This window comes from Acanthaster planci, unplaced genomic scaffold, assembly GCF_054643075.1.
Source record: "Acanthaster planci isolate LZ-2023a unplaced genomic scaffold, COTS_SCS Contig78, whole genome shotgun sequence".
NCBI classification, from domain to species: Eukaryota; Metazoa; Echinodermata; class Asteroidea; order Valvatida; family Acanthasteridae; genus Acanthaster; species Acanthaster planci.
The window spans coordinates 20,242-43,540 of record NW_028257700.1 but is presented as its reverse complement, the minus strand read 5'-3'; the positions used below and the strand labels follow the sequence as shown (position 1 = coordinate 43,540).

Sequence of the window (23,299 nt, the reverse complement as noted above, 5' to 3'; positions counted from 1 at the left end):
CTAGAAACAGACTATACAGGGCAAAAGTCATGACGTCATAAATGCGAAACATGGCGGTGCACCACCGTCAGCCGAGTAGCACTCGAAGAAAAGTTCAGGTAAATAAATGGAGTTCCAGATTGCAAACTGTTCGATTATGTTGGTTGAACTAAAAAAAACCTGGAAGAAGTAGAAGGAATGTATTAGGAGAATTTGAGGTTCTGAGTTTGTGAAATTTCGGTCTCAACTGTCTGACAGTCAACACTGGCGTGACTGGTTTCATGATTTTGCCGAAGGAAGCGTATGTTTTGCCGGCGACGGCAAAAGTTTTTCAAAGCTATTTTGCCGGGATGTGTTTCTGAATGTATGTAATTTAGAAAATACCACCTTCAATCGAGCAATGCAGTCAGTAGCTCAATAGGATATTAAACCGAGTTCCTTCGTGAGTGCAAGGTTCCAGGTTCAAACCTCAATGGAGAATTTTTTTTCCTAGCACTGAGTATTTTTTTAATGAAGTGGCTGTCTATACGGCAGTCGTAATGCTCATCTCATTTTCTAATGTTACGGCACTGAACTGCGCGAGTGCGATGACGTAGCTGATCATCACGACAGTTTATATATGTTAAAAAATTGATACCTCTGGACGCTTGTGGCTGAATGGTCAAGGTGGAAGGTTTGGAACCACTGGTGTGTTCGAATCCGCGCTTGGACTATTTTATTTTTTTTGGCCTAAATTTCATGTTATATACCATAATTGTTTTTTTTTGTTGGTTTCCAAGGTATAGGCCTAAGCAGGAATCTTTTTTTCTTTTCTTATCGGAGGCTTTGGAGGATTTTTTAAAGGAAAATAAAGTCCGAAATTTCATAGGTCTGATTTCCGCCCCCTACTGTACGTTAATGAAAGCGAAACATCATAGTCTGATGACGTAGGGCCTAATGAGAATTCGCCAATGAAAACACGTCCCGGCCAAATATTGTTTCGGAACTTTTGCCGTCACCGGCTGAATATCCACTGCCTTTGCCGAAAGATTATTCGTGAACATAGGCCTAAATATTAAACATTACGGTTAGGCCTAGCCCAGGTGGACTCCTGACCGTACTACGTTACAGAGGGAGTCTAGGATATAAAGGGTGCAAAATCGGGCGAAAAATTTTGTGACTAATATTTTCAACACTTGTACCATTTCCAAGGAGCCAATTTCACGTCTGTAACTCCTATGCATCCTTATCTCCACAGCTAATGGGTTAAGAAATTCAACACATCACCACCAAAGACAAAAACGGGAAAATAAAGTCTTACGTAACGTTAATTCTGGCCATTGTTGTGGACTGTTTTCAGCCGTTCTCCAGTGCAGTTCGTACAGAGTGCGTGCGCAACTACCTGGTGCATGAGATTCCGAGCTGCGTACAGGCACATGGAAACTACATGTTTTGACTGGAACCAGCAAACTGAAGTCAAACAAAATCCACTGGTTTCCACGCTCACATAAAGCCCGTAACACGCAGCGTGGTTCTCGGCCACGAGTACCGGGTCATGCTATTTAGCGTCAACGAGCCTCAACAAAGCATCAACAAGTTATTCAAGCATATTTATGCAAAGATGTTTTTCTAAAATGTTAATTAGGATCCTAAATATCAAATTCTGTGTTTTATATCAATCTGAAATGATATTTGAGTGTTGAAATTTGAGTGACAGAGTCGGGCCTGTTTGTGCAGTCCGACTGGCCGCCATCTTGTTTTCGCGTGGACGGCAGAGGAAAGAAAGATGGTGGCCCCCATACATCACGAAAATTTTCGTTTTCCTGCGAGAATCTGGAAGCAAATTTGGTGTTTCTCTTATACAGTGGCAAGTGTTAGAGTCTCTGAAATATAATAAGGCCACTTTTAAATCTGTAGAGGGTATTTTCAAGTTGTTGATGCTTTGTTGACGTTACTTGTGTGTGTTGATGCTTGTTGACGCTAAGTAGCATGACTGGTCCTATTGTACACACAGCATTGGGCCGGGGCGAGGCTGTGGCTTGGGTTGGTGACGGTTGGCCTAGTTACCTGCATGCAAGCCAAGTCTCCTACGGCCGGAACAGGAAAGCTAAAGTTCATGATTTGTACAAATCCTGGCCTTTTTTGTAGCATGTATTTTGTGTTAACAGGTGAACTTAAAATAGACAGACAAAAGAAGTCCACAAAATTTGATAGAAGTTCAGGGACTCCCGGCAGTTCCGTGTCGAGGGGAGCCTGAAGGTATTATCCAGCAAGGCTTTAGCACACTTCTGTTGCTAGCAAATTACTAATATCTGTTGATTTGTTCCATTTTAAAAGTTATACCGAATACATTTTTTTTAAGAGATGGAGACCTCCAGAACGCGCTGGCACAGATAGGTATTTTTGTTAGTAAACTAGACTGATAATGAGAGTCAATAACAGCGATTAACAATCATAATCTCTTGGGCCTGAATTTATAAACGAAAAATCACCTTTTTTGATGGAATTTGAGATTGATCATTTTGATATTGCACATTGTTGGGGATCCATCGCCCGATAACCAGACAGAGCTCCAGCATGACCATAAACGTCAACCTCCCAAGCCAATGAATTTTAAGCCCACTGACAAAACTGTTCGGCGACATGATTTCTTCACTTGTGAAAAACATTTTTAGAGAATATCGGAAGGCACTTGTGATTACAGAGGACTCCAAACAGCTACATAGTACACATGGATTTGAGTCTCCAGCTGTTTCATGTAGACCTACATGAGGCGGAGGGTTTTAAGAGCATCTCTCCACCCCCCCAAAAAAACCATATGATTTAATTACGAGATTTTTTTCAAAACTTCAACACAGTCTATATATCTGTCCATTGCTCTAAAATCCGACTCATCACAGCCAATTACTACTTCAGTCTGTTTATTGTGTGTTTAGTTTACGAATAAAAAAAAGGCAAGGCCCTGTTCGTATGATAAGGACACAAAGTCTACATCTTCGAAACAACTTGCCTGTACCCAAATAAATTGGTGGGGTAAAACAGCAGCGTAAAATGACTCGACGAAGAGCTGAGAACAAAGGAGAATCCGCACAAGAAGTCTGGTTCCTTAACCTGGAGCCATAAAAATTTCTTTTATGAAATTCAGTATATCCACAGTGGCTGGGTTGGTTAACCAGACGTGAAACAAAATGGCATGATATGCGGTCGTCTTTCATCGAAATTGGGGAAAAAAATTCTGGTTTTCTTGCTTAAATATTGTCCAAATTTATCAAAACTAGAGCTACTAGGATTGAGGAATGGATCCTCAAGGTCTGAATCTCAGTTAGTTTGAAAAAGTGGACTTTGTTTTCCTTATTATAGGAACAGGGTGCTAATGGTAATGAATGCCATAATGAGTTCTTAACGCTATGACTGTTTTCAAATTACATGATCATGCATCACACACTGCAACGTCACGAACGTCTGGTATCAGCTTGACCATTTGGCCAACAATGTAGGTGAACAGCTTCAAAATGCTGGGTATGTAACGTTATAGCGTGTGACTTACCATACTCCCCTGCTTTGAAAACGGTCGAGCTGATACCGGATGTTTATGACATTGCATAGGCTTACATACATGTAGCTACACGTACAGTACATGTGCATTTTGTGATCATGGTGATGCATTGTGTAAATGGCCACAGCAAATGTCATGGGTGTATGGATCGTTTTGTAGGAGGCAGGAGGTAAATGCTTTGATTTTTGTCCAAAATAGTTGGTTATGCCGTCCCAAAACCATAGGGCATGTGATTTAAGCGGAGATAATTCCGTTACGAACCCATTAAAAGTAAGGAACCTGCTAGGGAAACAAAGTTCTGTAAGTTACATTTGTTAAGCCCTCTTGAAAAATTCCAAGTCACTACTCAGTGTGACTTGGAGCCATTGTTGTTTAAACAGGGTCGTAACACCATGTGGTTTTTGAATCCAGCCTTTGAGGTTCTTTGACGCAAATTCAGCGTTTTCAAGTTTTCAAGTGACAGCAACCGTGAGATACCTGTAGCTCTTGAAAACAGCGTACCGGGAGTTTCAGACCTTGAAACCAAGTGTTTTTTTTTTTTAATCTGAAATTTTTACTTACCAATCTCTCGTTTCCACCTGACGATGATCACACTGTGATTGGTAAATTACATTGTGCATGCATCGGGCCAATGGCCAAGTGCATGTCGGTTCTACCATTTTCGGAAGGGGGATTTCTTAAAATACTACATCCTGTCACAGCTACACAGCGCAGCACGTGTCGGTTTCAACTTACAGGTCACACAGCAAGGATGGTCATGCAATGAAAACAATATACCATCGCCCCGCCTCTAGTTTTTACTTGTCCAATGACAAAGTTGTTGCTGATATTACTGATGTTGTGCAGGTCACGTTTGTCATCCGCGATGAGGTGGAGCGACAGCACAGGTCGGGGGTCAACGGCCTCCAGTATGACCCAGCCATCAACAAGCTGTACTCAGCCGGACGTGACTCTATCATCCGGATTTGGAACCTCCACAATCCGAGGGTGAGCCGGGAGAAGCGGCAAGGGGATTTTGTGCGCGTTGGCTTGGTGCTACTCCTGCTGAGCATGCACCCTTGTCCTTTGGTGGTATCTTGTGTGCACAAGTTCCAGTGGGCTTTTTATGGCATATGCAGAGCAAATGCGACCGGTGCCCATGTAACTCTACGGTCATTACGTGCGCACCACTCATGTTCATGATCCTGAAAAAAAATTGCCCACCAATTGGCGTCTTCCTTGCAAGTGAGGGTGCACTTCAACTCGGGCCTGTATTGTTTCCTGACATCACCTCATATACATGTAACTGTATGGTAGGCCTGCCACACCCATGTAGGGATGTCTGTCCGTCAGTTTTACTTGCGAAGGATTTGACATTTATTCAGCTTAGTAAGTGGGTTGGTAAGTGGGTTGGTCTTGGTGCAAATTGATTTTGGAACCGTTTGTCAAAGGTCAAGGTCGTTATGGTTAAAACAGTAGGTATTAAATTTGATGTGCACCATATCTCCAGAAGAACTTTGCATATCAAATTCAAATTTTGTTTATTGGATGTCTTGGTGTCTTCTAGAAGCCTATTGATTTTGGACTTTATAGGTCAAAGGTCAAGGTCAGCATGGTGATAACAACAGAAATGGCTTTCACAATGAAAAAACAGTTTTGTATTACAAATGAAAGTTGTTGGCTGAGGCATAGGACATTTGTTAAACACACCATTCTTGTTATCTCTTGTAGGACCCATATCAGCTGTCTATGGAACACCACACGGACTGGGTGAACGACATTGTGCTGTGCTGTGATGGCAAGACATGTGAGTGAACCGGATCCGAACCAGCCCAGAATATTTATCCCAAGCCCTCCCCAATCCTCCAAAGTCTTCCGAGTGGTTTTATAGGGTTTTGGCAGAAATGTTTGTGGGTGACTTCAAAGGAGGCTCTGTGTTATTGTCCTTGGCCGAACACGGTGTTGGCAGTGCCGAGCCTTGCTTGCGTGTAGGCCTTGATTATGCTTGAAATCACCGGCACTGCCTCAGGAGGATTCTCAAGGACTGAGACTGTGTCCAATTTTTGGGGGGCTTGAAGAAGGTTGAAGGAATTTGAAGGGGTAAAGATGCATCCCAGCCAGTTTAGTATTTTAACAGCGCATGCCCAAGATGAAGCAGGTTGTGGGTCATTCGAGAGGAAGGTCCGCCTGACAAGTGCAGACAGCAAGGCTGTCCGCCAACTCCCACACTCTGAACATGTCAGAGCTAGCATGATGCCAGATCCCTTGTTCTCGAATGACCTTGCCGATTTGAAATACCAAATCCACATATTGAATTGACTTGGCGTGAAGGAGAAAAGATCGAATTTTGGCATTTTGACCTGCCACATGTGTATGCCTTTCTGTGTTACGATTTTGAAATGCTCTGCTACAACCATTTAGAGCTTGTGGCGTAACAAAATGCAACGCCAGGCAGTGGATGGTATTTTTCCTTATTTTCTGCATACAGTAATTTCGGCTTCATCTGACACAACAGTCAAAGTCTGGAATGCACACAAAGGTTTCTGCATGTCCACACTAAGGACACATAAGGTAAGTGACACTTCCTTCTTTGCGTTTCTTTTGAGAAAAGTAGAATTTTGACCTGTACGGTCCGTTATTTGCAATATCCAAACAGTGACTGACGAATTTATTGCTAAATAGCACACTTGGTTTTACCCTAACCCCCTAGGATGTATGTAAAATCGTATTAAAATTGGAGGATTTGGTAGTGTTAGGGTTAATGATGGTTTTTGGAGTAAAGTCCCTGTGAAATCATTCCTTCTTGCAAGCTGTCATTTTAAAGAAAACAATGAGAGGGAGCCCTTTCCAACGATGGGTCTGAACATGCATATTTGGAATATTGCTATTAGAAGTGCATGCAAGCATTGACGAGACACACACACATTGCAGTTACTGTAATTTATCCGATCAGTGCGTGACATCAGGTAGGTGCATTCAACTGAATGTGAGATCATGTCGTAGGTGCCGAATTCACTTTCGATTCAAACTAGACCAGGGGATGTATAACGTTCACTGCGATGAGACTTTACAAGGTTTTGTTTAGACTTGGAGTAATTTTGTTGTCTCAGAGGAACATAATGTGCAAATGACAACTGATGGACTGTACCTTTGATAATACTAAGACACGGGTTGTAAGTCGTGCGTCATGCAAAGAGTTGCTATGCACTTCTGGTTGTAAACAGGTAATGTCTTGAGCTGTGATTTGAAAGCTTCCAAGGTTGAGCTGATCTATACGGCGTAATTGAGGTTCTCCTCTTCTTCCAGTGCTCCTCACTGAAATTCCTGTAGAACATATAGATTTGTATGAACTGGCAATGGAATGAAATAATGTTTCAGCAGGAGTGTGAAAGTTTCTTGCTGGATCTTGAGCAGTATTTGAAGTGAGTGTTTGAAAGCAGTTTTCAAATGAGACAAACTGTCACAGTGTTCTCCAACCTGTAGTTGCCAAAAGTAGCCACCAAGCTTTAAAGTCCTACTGCCAAGTTAAAAAAATTGGGTGCTACGTTTGCGTTCTGGATTATACCAATTACGCAGCATAATCTTGACGGAAAAAAGCTACCTATGAATGTCTAAATTGCTTCCGATTCAACAGAAGGTGAAGTTGCCAAAATAGCACCACAATTTTGACAAGATTTTGACTTGTGTGTGCCTTGAAACTGGGCTTTGATCTTTACAGCGGCCACCAGCAGCCAATGCCGTGATGCCCCAGTGAATTGCCATGATGCCTTTTAAAAATAGCGTGTACCTTTCAGCAACTTTGGCCCTTTTCAATGATCAGTAGGCCTACATGTATTTTAAAGTTGTTAAAGTTAGTACAGTATCATTTATTTTTATTTTTACAATTCAAGCAGACTGCTCAGCATGTGAACAGAAACAATGAAAATTGCAGGTTGAAAGTTAATCACCGTGTTGAAATTGAAGGAAAGTCTGTTGAAGTCACCAAGCACGATAAGTAAAAATATCAAAGTGGCCTTGGTGCCCTTTCAGTTGGCCTTGGTGCCCTTTGGTTTTTGGGAGCATTCAAGGCCAAAGTGGCCTTGACCCTCTGAAGCTTAAGGTTGAAGCCTGCTTAAAACTATGTCCCCCCCCCGTTTAATTTTCTTCTCAGTCCCCACCCACTAATTGACAACTTGGAGAACGCTGTGGCATATATTGGACATTACTGATGGTCCCTGTAACTTTCAAATCAAAGCTTGTCAGTATTCAAGGAAGTGGCCTTTACCGGTTTTATTTGTGAGGGGAATGTTTCTCTACAGGATTATGTCAAGGCGTTAGCCTATGCCAAAGATAGGGAGCATGTTGCTTCAGCTGGCTTAGATAAGCAGATATTCCTGTGGGACGTACGCACCTTGACAGCGCTGACAGCCACTAACAATACCGTTACAAGTAAGTCTTGAACAGCTCTGTCTTTAACCATTTGCCGGCGTTCTTGTCCCACAACCAACTTATTACAGGTGCCATTTTTTTCAGCCGCAAATGCTGACGCATTTATAGGACGAGAAATCACAACCATAGTGTCTAAACCCTAAAATGAGTCTTCAACTTGTTCTAAAGTGTGAGAAGGCAAGATTTAAACAATACCCTAAAAAGTGTTATTGGAGTAATTTAGGGATGGCTTTTTAGGGAATTTCATGCTTGATGTAAGTATAAGTCCAGCATCGGTAGACTTTACCAGTACTTCATTTGATAAACTGTTCCCCCCCCTTTTTTGTCTTTTGAAGTGACAGTAAATTACCCAGTAGAGAGCTTTTCCTCTTTGATAGCATTTGCAGAAATGATTTGATTTTTCCATTTGTTTATGTGTCTTCAGCTTCTTCACTAAATGGCCAGAAGGATTCTATTTATAGTCTTGCAATGAACCAGTCGGGCTCGGTCGTCATCTCGGGGTCTACTGAAAAGGTTGTAATTTGTCAATGAATCTCTGCCTATAAAAGCCCAAGAGGGAACAGTCATGCAGTGCAGGGAAAGGAGTCAGATCTTACCTCCGTTATAGTGCAGAATGTCATTGAACTGCTTCTATTTTGTCCTTTTTGGTATTCATTTGAATTTTTTTATATTATCTGAAATTTTTCCATCTCGGACTTTCAACCCGAACTCCCAGGGTTGTGTGTAAAGTAATGTTGAATTTGGAGGATTTAACCCTAATACAAGTACAAAAATTGAAATCAGATTAATTGAAACACCAATGTGCATTTTCAGTGGTTAAAGTAAAATACTTGCATAGCATACGCCCTTGAAATTTGGAGCAGTTTTGACTAGGTGTTGGTTTAACGTTTTAGTAAGATTAGTTTACAAGGACGCTTAGTTAAATGTGAGCAGGGAAAGGAGTTGGATCTTACGTCCGTTATTTTTTTCTGTCTGTCTTTTTTTAATCTGACATTTCCACCCAGGTGTTGAGAGTGTGGGATCCGCGGACGTGCGCCAAGGTCATGAAGTTGAAAGGTCACACGGACAACGTCAAGGCTCTGCTGGTCAATCGGGATGCCAGCCAGGTGACAACCTCCCCCACTTCCCCACCAATATGTGGCATTGCAGAATGTCACTGAACAGCCTCTGGTTTTCTTCAGATTTTGGCTCTGTTTTGATGTTGTCAATTGGACATTTTCCATCCTGGACTTTCAACCTGGACTTCCAAGGGTGTTTGTAAAATGATATTAAAATCGGAGGATGTAGCCCTGTTGAGATTAAATCAATTTTTTCCATGACATGAATGTCAAACCATTACGTTCAATTCAGACAAAATAAGCAGAAATGATGTGTTTGGCGTACCCTGTTCTATGACCTTATTGGTGCTGACTAACAAGTCACGTCGACCTGGGTGGAATTTTGAAGCGGGGTCACCAAGAATGAAGTGTCATTGAACCCTGCTGGCCTTAAGCTCCATGTCTTTTTAACGTGCTGTTTACCTTTTCAGTCAGTGGTAGTTTCCCCCACCACTCCCGTCCCCTTTCATGGTCCCTGGCTATGTGTCCGAGTTGGTCATGTCTTTCAGGCCCGGGGGGGGGTGTGAGATTTTAGTCACAAGCCCTTTAACCTGGCAAACTGTATGAAGAGGCAGTGGGTAATAATGCCCCAACTCATACCTGTTGAGTGAATTGTGACGTCCAGGTGGGGATTTGTCACTTCAAAAGAACAGCCCTTGTGTCTCGTGTCAAACAGCCCAAAGGGGTTGGGAAGGGTACAGTTGAAATGTACACATATACAAATTTTGTAGGGACCAGAAATGTTTATTGGGACAAATTTTTGTCCTCACAACTTGGTCCCGACTTTCCTAACAAAAGCAAAACACTGTCCTCCCAACAAGGCCGTCACTAACATTCATGTTGCCTCTGTCTCTGTGGCAGTGCTTGTCGGGGAGCTCGGATGGGACGGTCCGGCTCTGGTCCTTAGGCCAACAGCGATGTATTGCAACCTACCGCATGCACCAGGATGGCGTATGGGCGCTGCGCGCCAACAGCTCCTTCACCCACTTCTACTCAGGCGGGAGGGACTGCCGACTGTTTGAGACAGACATCAGGTACGATCGTGAGAGAGGGAGGTTTGATGTTTGCTCATCGCCGCTGCCCACACAGGGCACTGGGACTGGCAAATGTATTATGAACATGTTATTTTTCCATCGAGTACTCATTGGATAAAATTCATTTGAGCCATAACGTGGGTCAACATTTCCTAGTGCACCATGACACTTGTGTTTGCTCAATGGACATGCCAGGATTGAGACAACGGCAAGTAACCCACGATGCTTTGTGCATCCGTGACTAAAATTTTGTGAAATACAGATGCCCTTCCCTATCACCCTGGAAGGGCAGTGGGGGATGAGCGGAAGGTTGATGGATCTCGGCATGAACTGTAGAGGGCAGTCTTTGTCTCCTTTGCAAGAGGCAAGCTTTCATGACTGCTTGAGTATGATGCGTGTTCAACCTAACATTGATCGCAACTAAGCCCGTGCACATCGCTGTTCAACTGTGTGCCAAACGGCAGGGCTGTGTGGATTTTGGGGGTATTTCAATTTTAGCTAAATTCCTTTGAACTTGGATTTGCTGAAATGCTTTGAAGCTTACAAAACCCTGAGAGGACGGGCAGAGAAGACAAATTGGTCGGTGAAAAACTCAGTTATAAGAGATTGTACCCTCAAAATGGTAAATTTCATTCCATCAAAATGACATTTCATTCTCTTAAAATGATGTTATGTCCGGCCATATATTCATATTTTTTTTCTCCAAATTTCATTTAGTTCCTTCAAAATGAAACTCTTGCATTTTTACCTCAAAATAATTATTTTCTTCACCCTGAGGTATTTATTTCATTACCTCAAACTGTAGTTTCATCTTCTCAAAATACTGCTTTTTTCCCCTTAAACTTATTTTTTCATTCCTTCCAAGTAACTATTGTGCTGCCTTAAAATGAATGCTTGGAGCCAGTGAATGCAGCATTTGGATGAAAAGCGACATGCATGGAGGGATAGTGACCAAGTTTTTTCATCTTTTAGAGGGTATTTTATTCTTGAGGAAAAACTTTGGCCGATTGAATATATATATTATTCAAAATGCTTGATGAAGTCTTCTCTAACTATGTCATGAGAGACTGAGAAATCAGCAGTCTGCTTCATTCAGTTTGTTGCATAAATTTGGCATGAAAAAAAATGGTTTGATTTGACAGGTACCCTGAGGACAGTGTGTTGATCTGTGAGGAGCACGCTCCAATTCTGAGGATAGAAATCACCCCAGACCAGAATGCCCTGTGGGTGGCAACAACCCGGTCGGACATCAACGAATGGGTAAGATGCGGAATCTTTGAACCACTTCGACTTGGAGGGCGGGTTATCCTAATCTGGCTATCTGCTTACACAGACAGCCAAGGCCGATGGGCCAAGATGTCAGGCATGCTTCAACGCACCCTAGGCTTTAGGTTCATTCAACCATGCCAATTCCCATTGGTTGTGTGCGAACACCAAGTCCACGAAGCCTTTGGAAGTGGGCCGAGTGTTGAACTTGAACTTGGCTGCTGTGTTCCGCCTGTTGTAGCAAATACCATGCTCCATGGATTAGTCCCAGAGTGTTGAAAAATGTGAGGGTGTGGCAAGAAATATCAATACAGTTCAGTTGACTCTTGTGAATGGGTAATTGTGGCTTTTGGCCAAATATAGAAAGTTTGCAGCTACATCTTTCCTTTTTCAAAAATGCGGATTTTCGGCTCCAAACAATACCGTTGAGGTAATCTTAACCCCAAACCACCGTACCTGACCCTTCCCTTACCCTGTAATTTTGTTCGGTTGTTTGTCCCAAAACAGAATAATATATTTGGTGCAGCGGATCCCCCCTCAAAAAAAAGAAAATGTTTAAAAACTCAGTGCATGCTCTTCACATTCTACTAGAAAAATCATTATTGGGACAGAATATTCAAAGAATCCGAAGTATTTCTTTTGGGTTAATGATTACAAAAAAACTCTGCTCCTTCTGGAATTGACATTAACAACTTGCAAAATTTCATGCCACAGAAGAGAAGGACAAAAATTGTTACAGTTTTGTGGGAATACTTCTGTATACTTTAAATTCTTCACATTTTTTGTTTGGTTCTCAACTCCTGCTGACATGACCGAATTCTTGTCTCGTTCAGTCACTGAAGGGAAGCGACAGTAGAAATTCTGGGGATTACGACAACGCGCCCTGCGAGCCGTACATCAAATCACCGGAGTACACAATCAGAGGTGAGCCCGTTTATCTACAGAAATCTTGGCCAAGATTTCCTTCAGCAGAGCTGTCTTGGAGAAAATCTAATATTTAACATTTAAAAACTTGAGACATAAACCTGAAACATTGTTACCTTATTGAAATGCCTGCTATTGCTACTTTGTGCCGATGTTTTTTATTGTGTTTTTTTCTGCAAGGCGGACCAAGTGTCGTCCAGTACCACATCTTGAATGACAAGAGACACATAGTGACCAAAGACACAGACAGCAATGTTGCCATTTATGATGTGCTGACTGTAAGTAACTATACACAGACTTTATTTGAATTATGCATCTCAATTAAAAAAGGTTGAGTATATGGCTGATTATCCGTCATTCTTTTGAAAGATTATACCACTGTTTGTGGCATTCAGCAGGAGTGGATTACCACCGGGGCAAAAGTGCTCCAGGCTCCAGTGATGAGCGATAAAATACTGCTGCACGCTAATCTGGCCCCTGTTGAAAAGGCGTCAGCAGTGCACTGTGTCGGTTTCGGGAGCAAAAGAAACTTACATAACAGTGCACAATCTGGGCTCTTTTTCAAGGCAGCAGGCCTGGCTGAAATACTTGGGCGTCAATAAATGTTGTCTGTCAGATTAGAGTAGCCATCAGAGAGTCATTCATGTGGGTGTAAACGTCCAGTAAATGAAGTTATGAATTTTTGAAGAATTTTGAAAACAGAAAAAAAATTAAAATTACAAGGCCCAGCAGAATCAACATGGATATATGCGCCCGGCGCAATGTGGATAACAATCACGCAACGGGCCTCAAAATATTCAAAACCCCGAATTTGTAATAATTAATGAGATGGTATTGTCAAGTCCAGATTATCCTCTTGGAGCTCCTATAAACAACAATTTTGCTTACATAACAGTTTAGTGTATGAAATTTAATGCTTTGTTCGTAGGCTAAACAAGTGGAGGATCTTGGAAAAGCTGACATGGAGATTGTGATCAAGTCCAAACATCAGATGGTGTATGTGCCTAACTGGTTCTCAGTTGATTTGAAGATTGGGGTAAGCAACTAGACGGAACCAGTGATTGGCTTTCCTGCAGAACTGTGGAAAAAGCTTTCTTTTTTGTTTTGATTTTTTCTTCCTGTTTCTTCTTTTCTTCAAAACCCATAGACATTGCAAGCTTGGGTCCCCATTGCACTTGATTACAGAAAAAAAAATTTTGCGTTTGTGATCCAAGAAGAATTGCATTTTGATGACATCACTATTCAAATTGATATAAATTTTTTAAACATTTACCCTTTTTTTGTGACATCTCTATAAGTCACATCCATAAAACCATGGATATAAAGTAGACATTCAGAAAGTACGTTTTCCCAGTAGTGACATCATAACGACTTACTCCCGTGGATTTTTGTAGAGTTCACATTTTTTCTGCTAATCCCAAAGACTTTGTGCACTTGTTTTTACTCTCTGTGTTGTAGCACACACCTGTTTAGCATATGCACTCCTTTAAACACTTAGACATTTGAAAAAGCCCCTTACGTTGGATTGACATCGGGGAGATTTTAATTTTGGATTTTTGCCCTGCCCGACGTGAATTGTTATACCGTATACTCAGTGCTGGTCTGAGAGCTTGTGAAAAAATCACAAGTGTACTCGGGTGGGATTTGAACCCACAACATCCTGCTTACTAGTGCAGACGTCTTAATTACTTGACCACCGAGCTTGCTGGTGTCGGCTGGTTGTGCTGACTCAGATGTAGCAGGTACCATGAACAACAGTTTCTGTCGATGGAATTGTGTCATGGAGATTTTAAGTTTAATTTTGGTTTTTTGCCCTGCCCAACATGTACTAAGACTGGGAGTGGTCAAGACATCTACACTAGCAAGCAGGAAGTCGTGGGTTCGAGTCCCACCCGAGTACGCTTGTGGTTTTTTCACAAGCTTTCAGGGAAACACTTGAGTATACAGTTTTACAATACACATCTGGCAGGGCAAAAAATCCAAAATTAAAAAAGCCCCTTGTTCTTTTTTGTATAGATTTCTAGTTTTATTTACCTTTTTTTACGGAGAGATCTACAGAAGCTTATGGTTTTGAGGCTTAGATAAGTAGTACATCACAAGTCCCTTCAAGTCACCCATTCTCAAGTCAAGTCTTCTGCTGTTCAAATGAACTGAGACAGAAGCCCACCTGTGCCATTGTTGACCCTGTTCATTGTGACTGGTCTTGTGAAAGCACTTGTGGTGGGCTCAGCCACATTACTGAATGCTTTACACGGTCAGAACTTGCTCTGTCTGAAGTTGTCATTGGTTGTCATATAGATGCTGTGTATACACCTCGAGGAGAGCGACTGCTTTGCATCCTGGGTATCATCCAAAGACGTTGGGCTTGGTCCCGTTGACGGTCCTGAAACGAAAGGTGGATACCTTAAGATATCATTCTTGTGCCCATGTCAGTGCTCTGAATCAATCTTTTCAGCCTTGTGACTCGGTTGATGTCCCCCAGAAGTATGCCGTTGTGCCTTGTATGCCAAATATCCCCGGTAGTTTCACAGCTTCTGATCCTACACTCAGGATATCCCATGTAAACTTTTCTCACCTTGAGATCCTCAACCCAGAAGATCCTCAACCCAGAAGATCTGGGTTACATTTTTACACAAATTTTATTAACCACTTCCTGCCGGGGCAGTTATCAATGTTGATGGTGCTGGGCCGGGATATTTGTCATTTTTTCTGTTTTCAAAATTCTGTAAAAATTCCTGTCTTCATTTACTGGACTATTGCAAACACGTGAAGGACTGTCTGGTGTCCACTCTAGCCTGACAGACAAAATCAATTGACACCTGAGTATTTCAGCCCGGCCTTCAGCCTTGTAAACAGAGCCCAGATTGTGCGGTGTTATACAACTGTCTTTTGTTCAGGAACCTGGCTCAGTGCGCTGCTGACCTCTTTTCAATAGGAGCCAGATTAGCATGCAGCGGTGCTGTGTAGCTCATCCCTGCGGTGGTAGAGCGCTTTTGTCCCCGGTGGTAATCCACTAGCTCTAAATGCCCCAAACTGTGGTACACTGTTTCAAAACAAGGTTGGATTATCTCCTCTTTTGAGAGTGAAAAAATGTTGGTAATGCCCAGCAGCCTGGTCTTTTGTTCCGAGTATGGTCTTTTGTTACAAGGCCCTGTTCCCTTCGAGTTCGAGACCCCGGCCATGCATATAAAGCATACGTGTCCAGATCGGGAATCCCCAGCAAGAAGTGCTTAATATGTTTATTTCTTATCTTGCTGCTTATCCATTCCCAACTTTTGACACTGGTCATTTAACTTTAGCGCCCTCTGTAGTTTGTGCCTTGAGCCATTGCATCCGGAGCATCTGATAGATGGATTTTGTTTGTCCCTTCTTTTGCACCCAGTGAACTTCGGAGGGCTGCTCCTTCAGGCTCTTTTGGAACACTGGCCCAAAACACACAGCTTGGAACCAGAGGAGATGAATGGGCATGGTAAGGGGATAATCCTGTGTCTGAATTATCATGGGGGTATCATGCAACTCTATTCAAAGTGGCTACATCTACTAGCATGGAACTGCCCTAGATGTACACTCTTTGCAGTCGTAGCCACAAGTTTTGGACACGACTCAGATTACAACGGAGACAGCTTAGTGTTTTAATGCCATCTCATCCCTCCTTGTGAATGCTTGTCAGCGATCTGAGAAGGCTGAAATATGTGAAGAACTCGACCATAACTGCAGTTCGTTGTTACTTTTGATGACGGTCAGTGGTCACAGTAGCTAATGAAAAATATGGCTGAAGTCCTTGCTGAGTTCGTAGCTGAAAATACAAGTTCCTCTTTACTGACTAGTGAGGAATATGCCAGACGTAGTTATGAAGTACATGTAGGTGGCCATAACGGAGCAATTTTCATCCATTGTTTCTATCAAGTTACATTGTCACCACGCAAATGGTACATGTCTGGAGTACTTTTGAACTTCTTATGTTAAGTACTGGACCTCAACACTCTAAGTTTTGTTCCTTGTTATTAGTCTCAGGTACCTGATGATATCTTTGTGTGATACTTGACCTCGACTCTTCAAGGTTTTTTCCCCATTTTGCCATTTTAGTCAACGGCCACAACACCAGTCCCGGCGATATCAACCTGTCGTTGGACCCTGTACACCAGGGCACGGTGCTGCGTAAGGGTAACTGCTACTTCAGCGTGCCCGGTCACACCCCGGTCATCTTTAGCGAGGTCGGGGGTCGCACAGTGTTCCGCTTCCTGTGTCGGGACGCCGGTGGGGACTCGGAACGTGTGCTGCTGTTGGAGACGGTCCCCCAGTGGGTGACGGACATCACTGTGGAGGTGCGCACCATTTTTATTTGTACTGTCTCATTCCAGGTGTTATTTTAATGCACAGGGATTCCATAGGGGTAATTCCAGAAATTAGGGGTCCAAAAGCATGACATTTTTGTGTCCGTGTTGCATCTGACCTTTGTTATTTGACATAGAAATATCACTGGAATTGATTTCAAACTATTCCTATTTGTTTAGCAGGTAATTTGCATAAATTCATCACTCTTGGAAATTAGAAAACATGTTCCGAACTTACAAAATCATATGTCAGATGTGAGAGGGGCTCAAAAAAAAATGGACCCCTACTTTCTGGAATTACCCATATATCAAAACACAGAGGGTGTGGTCACATATGCCACCTGCATCTATCCACCTTGAGCAGAAGCTCTCCCTCATTGGTTGGAAAGAGCCATGTTGGTGGAAAGTGTTCATTGTGTTGGTAGCGACGGGACCACAACACGTGCATTTCATAGCCATTTATGAACTGGCGAAGTGCGTTTCCCACCCGCTTTCAGTGTATCCACCAAAGAAGCCTTTGTTGATGTGAAAATTGCGCCCTCTCTTGGTTCCAGTAGGAGCCCATACTCGTCCACATGCCTAAGTGATTCCCATTGAATTTGTACACACGCAAAAGCTTGAACTAGTTGTGTGGAGGTTGAGCATGTGGGAAGCTCTCAAGGGGCTTGGGGCCACAGCCGGACATTGTATCAAATACTGCTCCACGACAGTGTCAAGGATTTTAGAAAGTGAGGATATGGTGACAGATGTGACAGAAATCTGGAGCAAATGACTGCCACAGGTCAGCATTTGCAAAGTTCAGCATGGTAAAGAACTATGGTTATATTACTTTGTTTTTTTAAAAGTCGGTATTTTTGACCAAAAATAGTACTGTGCCTGGTACGTGTGAGATGTCCAGTGTTACCTTTGGCAAGTGGTTAAATATGGACAATTCAGAACGCAGTACGCCGCCAAGAAATTGCCATGGAGAGGCCATTTGTTCACATTTACTGTTGACAAAACACAAATGAATGGATATTTAGAAGGGTTTACGAGGTCCAAAGTTTGGATTGCAGCGTTCTGCCACCTAACAGAAAACACCATCTGAATTGAATGAAATTGATATGTGAAATAATTTAGGAATTTTCTGCCCAATGGAACATTAACAACCATTCAAATTCTCTGCATGCTGTCAGTGTACGAAATTTCTCGACTGTTTCCCACAGTGCACTGCAAAAAGGCCTCTCTGTGTCATTCTCTTGGTGGCGCTCTGTAATGCGAATCACTGTATTGCCAGGTTGCTTCTCTGCCCTGGGCTGTCATTGTTGTCCAGATAACTAAAGTGATGGGTTCTTAATAAGTGTATACAATGAAATCTTTATTTCTCAAACACTCAGAAATGCATCTTTGTGTCCCAATTAACCTTCCAAGTTTTGCTTTGCTATTTTAAAGGATATTGTGAAACCAATAACCATTCATGCATTCTTTACTTCATCTGCAGAAAAATCAGCCCAAATTCAACAAGATTTCCTTCTTCTTGCAACCTCACTCCAGTTCCGGGGCCAAGACCTTAAAAAAGTAAGTGCTATCCTGCACACCTTCCATTGAACTTGTCAACATTGCTTTGACATCAAGCGGAGTTTGGACTTCACAGGAGCAAGTTCTCATTAACCCTCCTTTGGTTTTACAGCACAAATGTGCACAAATGCCCACAGTCACTGGTGAGCATGTAGTTTCTATATGGAACTCAAACATGCACAGGTTCAGTGTGTACACAGTAGGTTGCCAGCACAAAATGACCCAGGGTCTTTTGTGCAGTCCTCTTCACTGCATTTGGTTTACTGCACAGTTATGCACATGACACAGTGAAGTACAGTTGTTGGGCGGCACAAAAGTGCAATCTGATATTCCTGTGAGGGACTGTTGGTGCCGTGCACAACACGACACAGCTGTGCTTCTTTGAGGTGTTTTCCAAGTGACCCAAAGAGTGACCTCAGCATAGGAGGGTTAGAGTGCAGATATTGTCGAAATTCATGCGAACCTGTAACAAGTATATTCAGTACATTACAACGGGAGGCTTTAAGATGTTGGGTAGCAGCAGCAGACATAACAGTCCTTGTTCACAGACATGCGCATGCTCAAACATACGCACACCTGCTCAGAGCTTCCCAGCCCAGCACTGGCAAGGACAGGCACATGTATGTCTCCTGCCACCTGTGTCTCAAAAGTCTCCCACTAAAAGTCAACCTGGAAATGGGAAATTCCTTTCATGCTTTATCTCTTCCCAGGGAACTCGTGTTGTGTTTTTTTCACAACATGTGAAAACAGTTTCCTACAGTGGGAAAAAAGTTCTATGCTTTTTCACACGAGTGGGAAAACGTGTTCACACTTTTACACACAAGTGGGGAAATATTTTCAACCCTCAAGAAATGCGAATATAAATTTGAAGGCATAAGTCTTTTCATAAAATGTCTTATTCCCATGCACAGTGTCACACTTTCACTCATGATGTACTGTTGCATTATTGTTTACCCGTTGTTGGCCGTGAAAGCGTCTCATTGTCTGGCATGGGCTGTCTTTTTTCCCTTGGAATAGCGTCACACACCATTAAATGTAGTTTATCCCAGTGGAATGTTTTAAGTGTGTCAAGACACTTCCTTACCAGCACCATCCAATTACCTCGCAGGGACAGACTGTCTGCCAGCGATATGTTACAGGTTCGTAAAGTCCTCGAGCACGTCTATGAGAAGGTGATGGGAGCGGATGCTGGGTCGGGAATGAATGGCAAAGGACCGCAGGATGGAGACGAGGACCTGCCTAGCATATATGAAGACAAGGTGGAACTACTGTGCCAGGACCAGGTAATTAGGGATGCCCTCACACCTTCTTTTGACTGAGCAAACCGAACTAGCTGGTGTGTTGCTTGGTCACAGTGAGTTCTACGCATAGGTCCGGGTGAGTGATATCCAGTCATGATGTTCTCATCTCCTCCAAATCCCCAGTTGACTGAGCAATCGTGAACAAGCCATTTGTTGCTCGTCTAAATGAATTTTAAGCATAGGACCAGGTGAGTGATATCCAGTCGTGATACCCCCAAGTCCAGCCGACTGGCTGAACCTGAGCAAGTACGCATTTTGTTACACAATCCAAACAAAGTGAGTGAGTGATATCTATGCATAGCGCCCTCGCATCCTCCTGAACGACTTCTCCAACTTTGTGTGTGCTGGGGGGATTAGCGCATTGAAACGTCGGCCAGAGCAAGTCAAGACGCACAGAAACATAATCCCGTCAGCCGTGCCTGAGTGTACACAGTGCAGGGTCAGATTTCTACATCCTCAGGACGACAGTACAACAGTCATCCGTCCACATTTGTTACTCGGCTCAATCTCATTGTGAGTGTTTTTTTGTTTTTCTACCCCTCCCAGGTTCTCGATGCCAGCATGGACTTGCGTACCGTCAAGCATTTCATATGGAAGAGCGGCGGCGATCTCACGCTACATTACCGCAACAAACAGCCGTGACGGAGCCCGTCTGGTTTTGCAGCATGTTATTTTCCTCCTGTGGGCATCTTAAGTCCGTCATCTCTCAGGCGGTGTTACTCCGTTTCTCAAAATCATTCACTCAAGGAAGTCAAACAGGAGAGCTTGCAAAGGATGGCTACATCTGCCTGAGGAACATTTGATTGATGGTTGTTAAAAATGTACCGGAAGAAATGATTACACTGAAAAGTGCCAAATTTGTACATTTTTAAGGAGAAATAACCATTGCTGCATATCGGCCCACATTACATTTGATTTATGTCCAATGTCAATTCCTGTACATAAGATATTTACTGACTACATCCCCTTATATTCAGTTATTTAGAAAAACAAAGGTAGATCCCCCACCTTTACACTGGGCACGTGTCATAAATCGTCTACTTTGGAGAAGTAATCGCTTGGCAGAGTTTTTGTGCAACCCCAAAGCCGGAACCAGTGAAAAGCGGTACACAGAATGCCCAACTTTTGCTGGTAGTCCACTGTTTCCAAGAGGAATTCAGTCTTCAGTAAAGCTCGAGCAAAGGGCAATTTTTATTCTTAGGTTTGATATTTCTAGTTTTTGAAAGACTACATCTATGTTACTAGAAGATGTACCCCAAAACACTCTCTTCTGTGGTCTATTGTGCCCCAGCATTACGAAACTTCAAGGATCACCTAGTGAAGATCCAACTGGCTGCTGATCCACTCACATGTACCAAAAACTAGTGCGCACCAATTCCTTGCATTGTGCCGACTGTACGGGACTGCCAAACCACGCCATTGCTCAAAAGCCAACAGATGCAGACGCATGGCATGGCTTACATTTTTTGAGGTCAGCCAAATGTTTGGCAAATTTTCAACTTTGAAAATTCCATTTGCTTTACACTGTAGAAGCATGACGAGAGTAGAGGCAAAGAACCAATTCTGATCCAGTGCGAGGGATAATACTAATTGGGAACACATGCACACTAGGAACTGGGCTGACTTAGGTCAGTGCAAGAAGTCACGTGCATGTATTAAATCGAATGCAGTAAGCACGGGGGAAGCAGTCGAACGCACTGTCAACAGGTTACCCCGTTCTCACAGAGCCTGCCAGTGTTTGCGACTCGTTAGACCAGCCCGGTTTACCATGCGCATTCATTTATTGCCACATTTGGTAGGACACCAGTATCGTGGAGTTCATGGACGACATCTGAGCCTAGACTGGAAATGTTCATGGCATTGTATTTACAGTCGGGAGTATTGCCACATATGGGCATAGTGACCTTCCCCTGTGCCCCTATTGACTATGTTGCGGTGGTCATTGACAAAACATTTGTTATATATTTTAAGTTGGCAATGATGAATTTCTTTTTGCATCGGTACAAACGTGTTTCAGAATGTGTAGATGATGCCTGTAATGGTCCTTCTTTTGCTCAGCCAATCAAACGTTTGCAGACTTTTTTGGTCGGTGTTTTCTGTTATGCTCCAGTGTTTGCAAAAAGCACTCTTTGTCCTGGAAACACCCACAATCCTTTACGGGGTGCTAGAAGATCTTGTGATTGGTCAGATTGCATGAGGTTTGTGACATGTAGATTGTCCAAATACGGTCATACTCCAGACTGATTTACCAGTGAACCCCAGGGTGGTGACGAGTTGCAGCTGAAGCATTTGTGAGAAATCAGATTTTGAAGTTTCTTGACACCCACTTGATTATCTTTATTGCCAATGATAAGACCCTTGAACTGTCAAGATTTCACTTGTCTGGAAATGACATATTTGTGGGCATTAAAACTAAGACTGTCCCATTCTAAAAGACTTGGGCCTTGCGGACTTCTAGCCAGGAGACCAGATTCAAAACTGCAGCCTAGCACTGCTTGTATTTAATAAACATTGTACATACTTATAATTTTTGTATTTGGTAACAAGATTGAAAAGCTGATTGATTGTAAACAAGATAGTGTATGAATTATAACAGGCCACATTGAAATTAATCAACTGAAGATATGTGCATTAATTAAATGTTAAGTCTCCAGAAAAGCATGCGTGTTTTCATGGTCATTCACAAGTAATGTCTTTTGGAGAACCAGACCTTGTTCCCAAACGGCTTTAGGAGTAAATTGGCATTTCTTGATATAAGCTGTGTACTACACATCCAGCTACGACATTAAAACTCAGGTGATAACATGACACAGATTCAATAGAATGTGTAATGGTGTTATGCCTTGTGTTCACGTGCACTTTACTTCTACACGAAAGAAATAGGGACTGAAACAGTAACTCTTTCCTTTCGGTACTTTCAGAGCAAGTCCTGAAAAACATGACACCATTTTCAAGCTCCATAGAGTAAGGCCGCATCCAAATCGCTTGGCTGTGGCTTGAAATTGCACACAACTTAATGGGAACTGGCTGCAACTACAACCATAGACTAGTGTGTAATATCAAGCTACAACCAAGTGAGTAGGACGCGGCCTAAGACAAAACAATGGTGTGCATCTGGTTCCCCTGACTAAGCGAATGTCTGTCTTGGATAAATTAGAGGTGTGAGAATTCACCTTTTAAGCTGATTTCAGCTTTTTTTTGTGTAGATGGCGACCCTGAATTTCTGCTTTTTTGTACACCTGGTCTGTACAAAAATATGGAAACTTTCTACATTTCAGCTTTTTGCTAGCTGTTTCCAGCTTTACGGGGCCACTCACACCCCCTGACAAATGATCAGCCTCTCTCATCAGCCATTTTGAAGCCCAGCCTGTGCAAAAGGAGGGAGGTATTTGGAGTTTACTCACACCAAACAGCGCCCTCCTATTGTGTCCACCATACCTTGGAGCAGCTAATGTACGCATGAAGCTTACACATTACCCAGGGTCACATGCTCTCATTCAACAGGATACAAAAACTTGATCTTGCTTGCAACTGTCATGAATAATACAGGTGCACTGGACGCACTAATCAAGGTAGAGAATTTAAAGTAACAGTACATTGTATGTAATCCTGTTTGGAATGTTAACTGATATTGAGGAAAACAATACCTTGAGTTATGTCAGCTGACGAGACACTCAAACTAGGCCTGAATTCTAAGCCCAATTAAGTCTAATATCCCATCTAAGAATATAAATATGTAGTACTGTGTGGGCAGACATTTCAATTGGGCACCAAATCTAGGGCATCCTCAGGTATCCATCAACAAACTGAACACAAAGAAAAGTATTCGTGACTTTGATGCTTTCTAATGAATTAAATGTAGGGT

General features: G+C 42.6%; 1 protein-coding gene across 1 annotated transcript; it reads left to right on the top strand.

The window, feature by feature from the left end:
* The first annotated feature begins 20 nt into the window (after positions 1-20).
* Positions 21-22,242, top strand: LOC147795314 (WD repeat-containing protein 48-like). Its single transcript, XM_087132082.1, has 18 exons — positions 21-98; positions 4,361-4,501; positions 5,225-5,300; positions 5,982-6,064; positions 7,792-7,921; positions 8,346-8,434; positions 8,926-9,027; positions 9,880-10,052; positions 11,195-11,312; positions 12,152-12,242; positions 12,423-12,520; positions 13,171-13,278; positions 14,541-14,637; positions 15,625-15,711; positions 16,329-16,567; positions 18,057-18,133; positions 19,242-19,416; positions 19,981-22,242. Exons 1-18 carry the CDS (start codon positions 42-44, stop codon positions 20,074-20,076), a joined length of 2,037 nt encoding a protein of 678 aa, XP_086988208.1. The 5' UTR covers positions 21-41; the 3' UTR covers positions 20,077-22,242.
* Positions 22,243-23,299: the final 1,057 nt, after the last annotated feature.

Excerpts from the sequence above, each read along its gene's own strand:
- LOC147795314 (XM_087132082.1), top strand. The coding sequence starts at position 42 with ATGCGAAACATGGCGGTGCACCACCGTCAGCCGAGTAGCACTCGAAGA. Across the intron at positions 6,065-7,791 it reads CCACACTAAGGACACATAAG|GATTATGTCAAGGCGTTAGC; the intron begins GTAAGTGACACT and ends GTTTCTCTACAG. Across the intron at positions 14,638-15,624 it reads TGACGGTCCTGAAACGAAAG|TGAACTTCGGAGGGCTGCTC; the intron begins GTGGATACCTTA and ends TTTTGCACCCAG.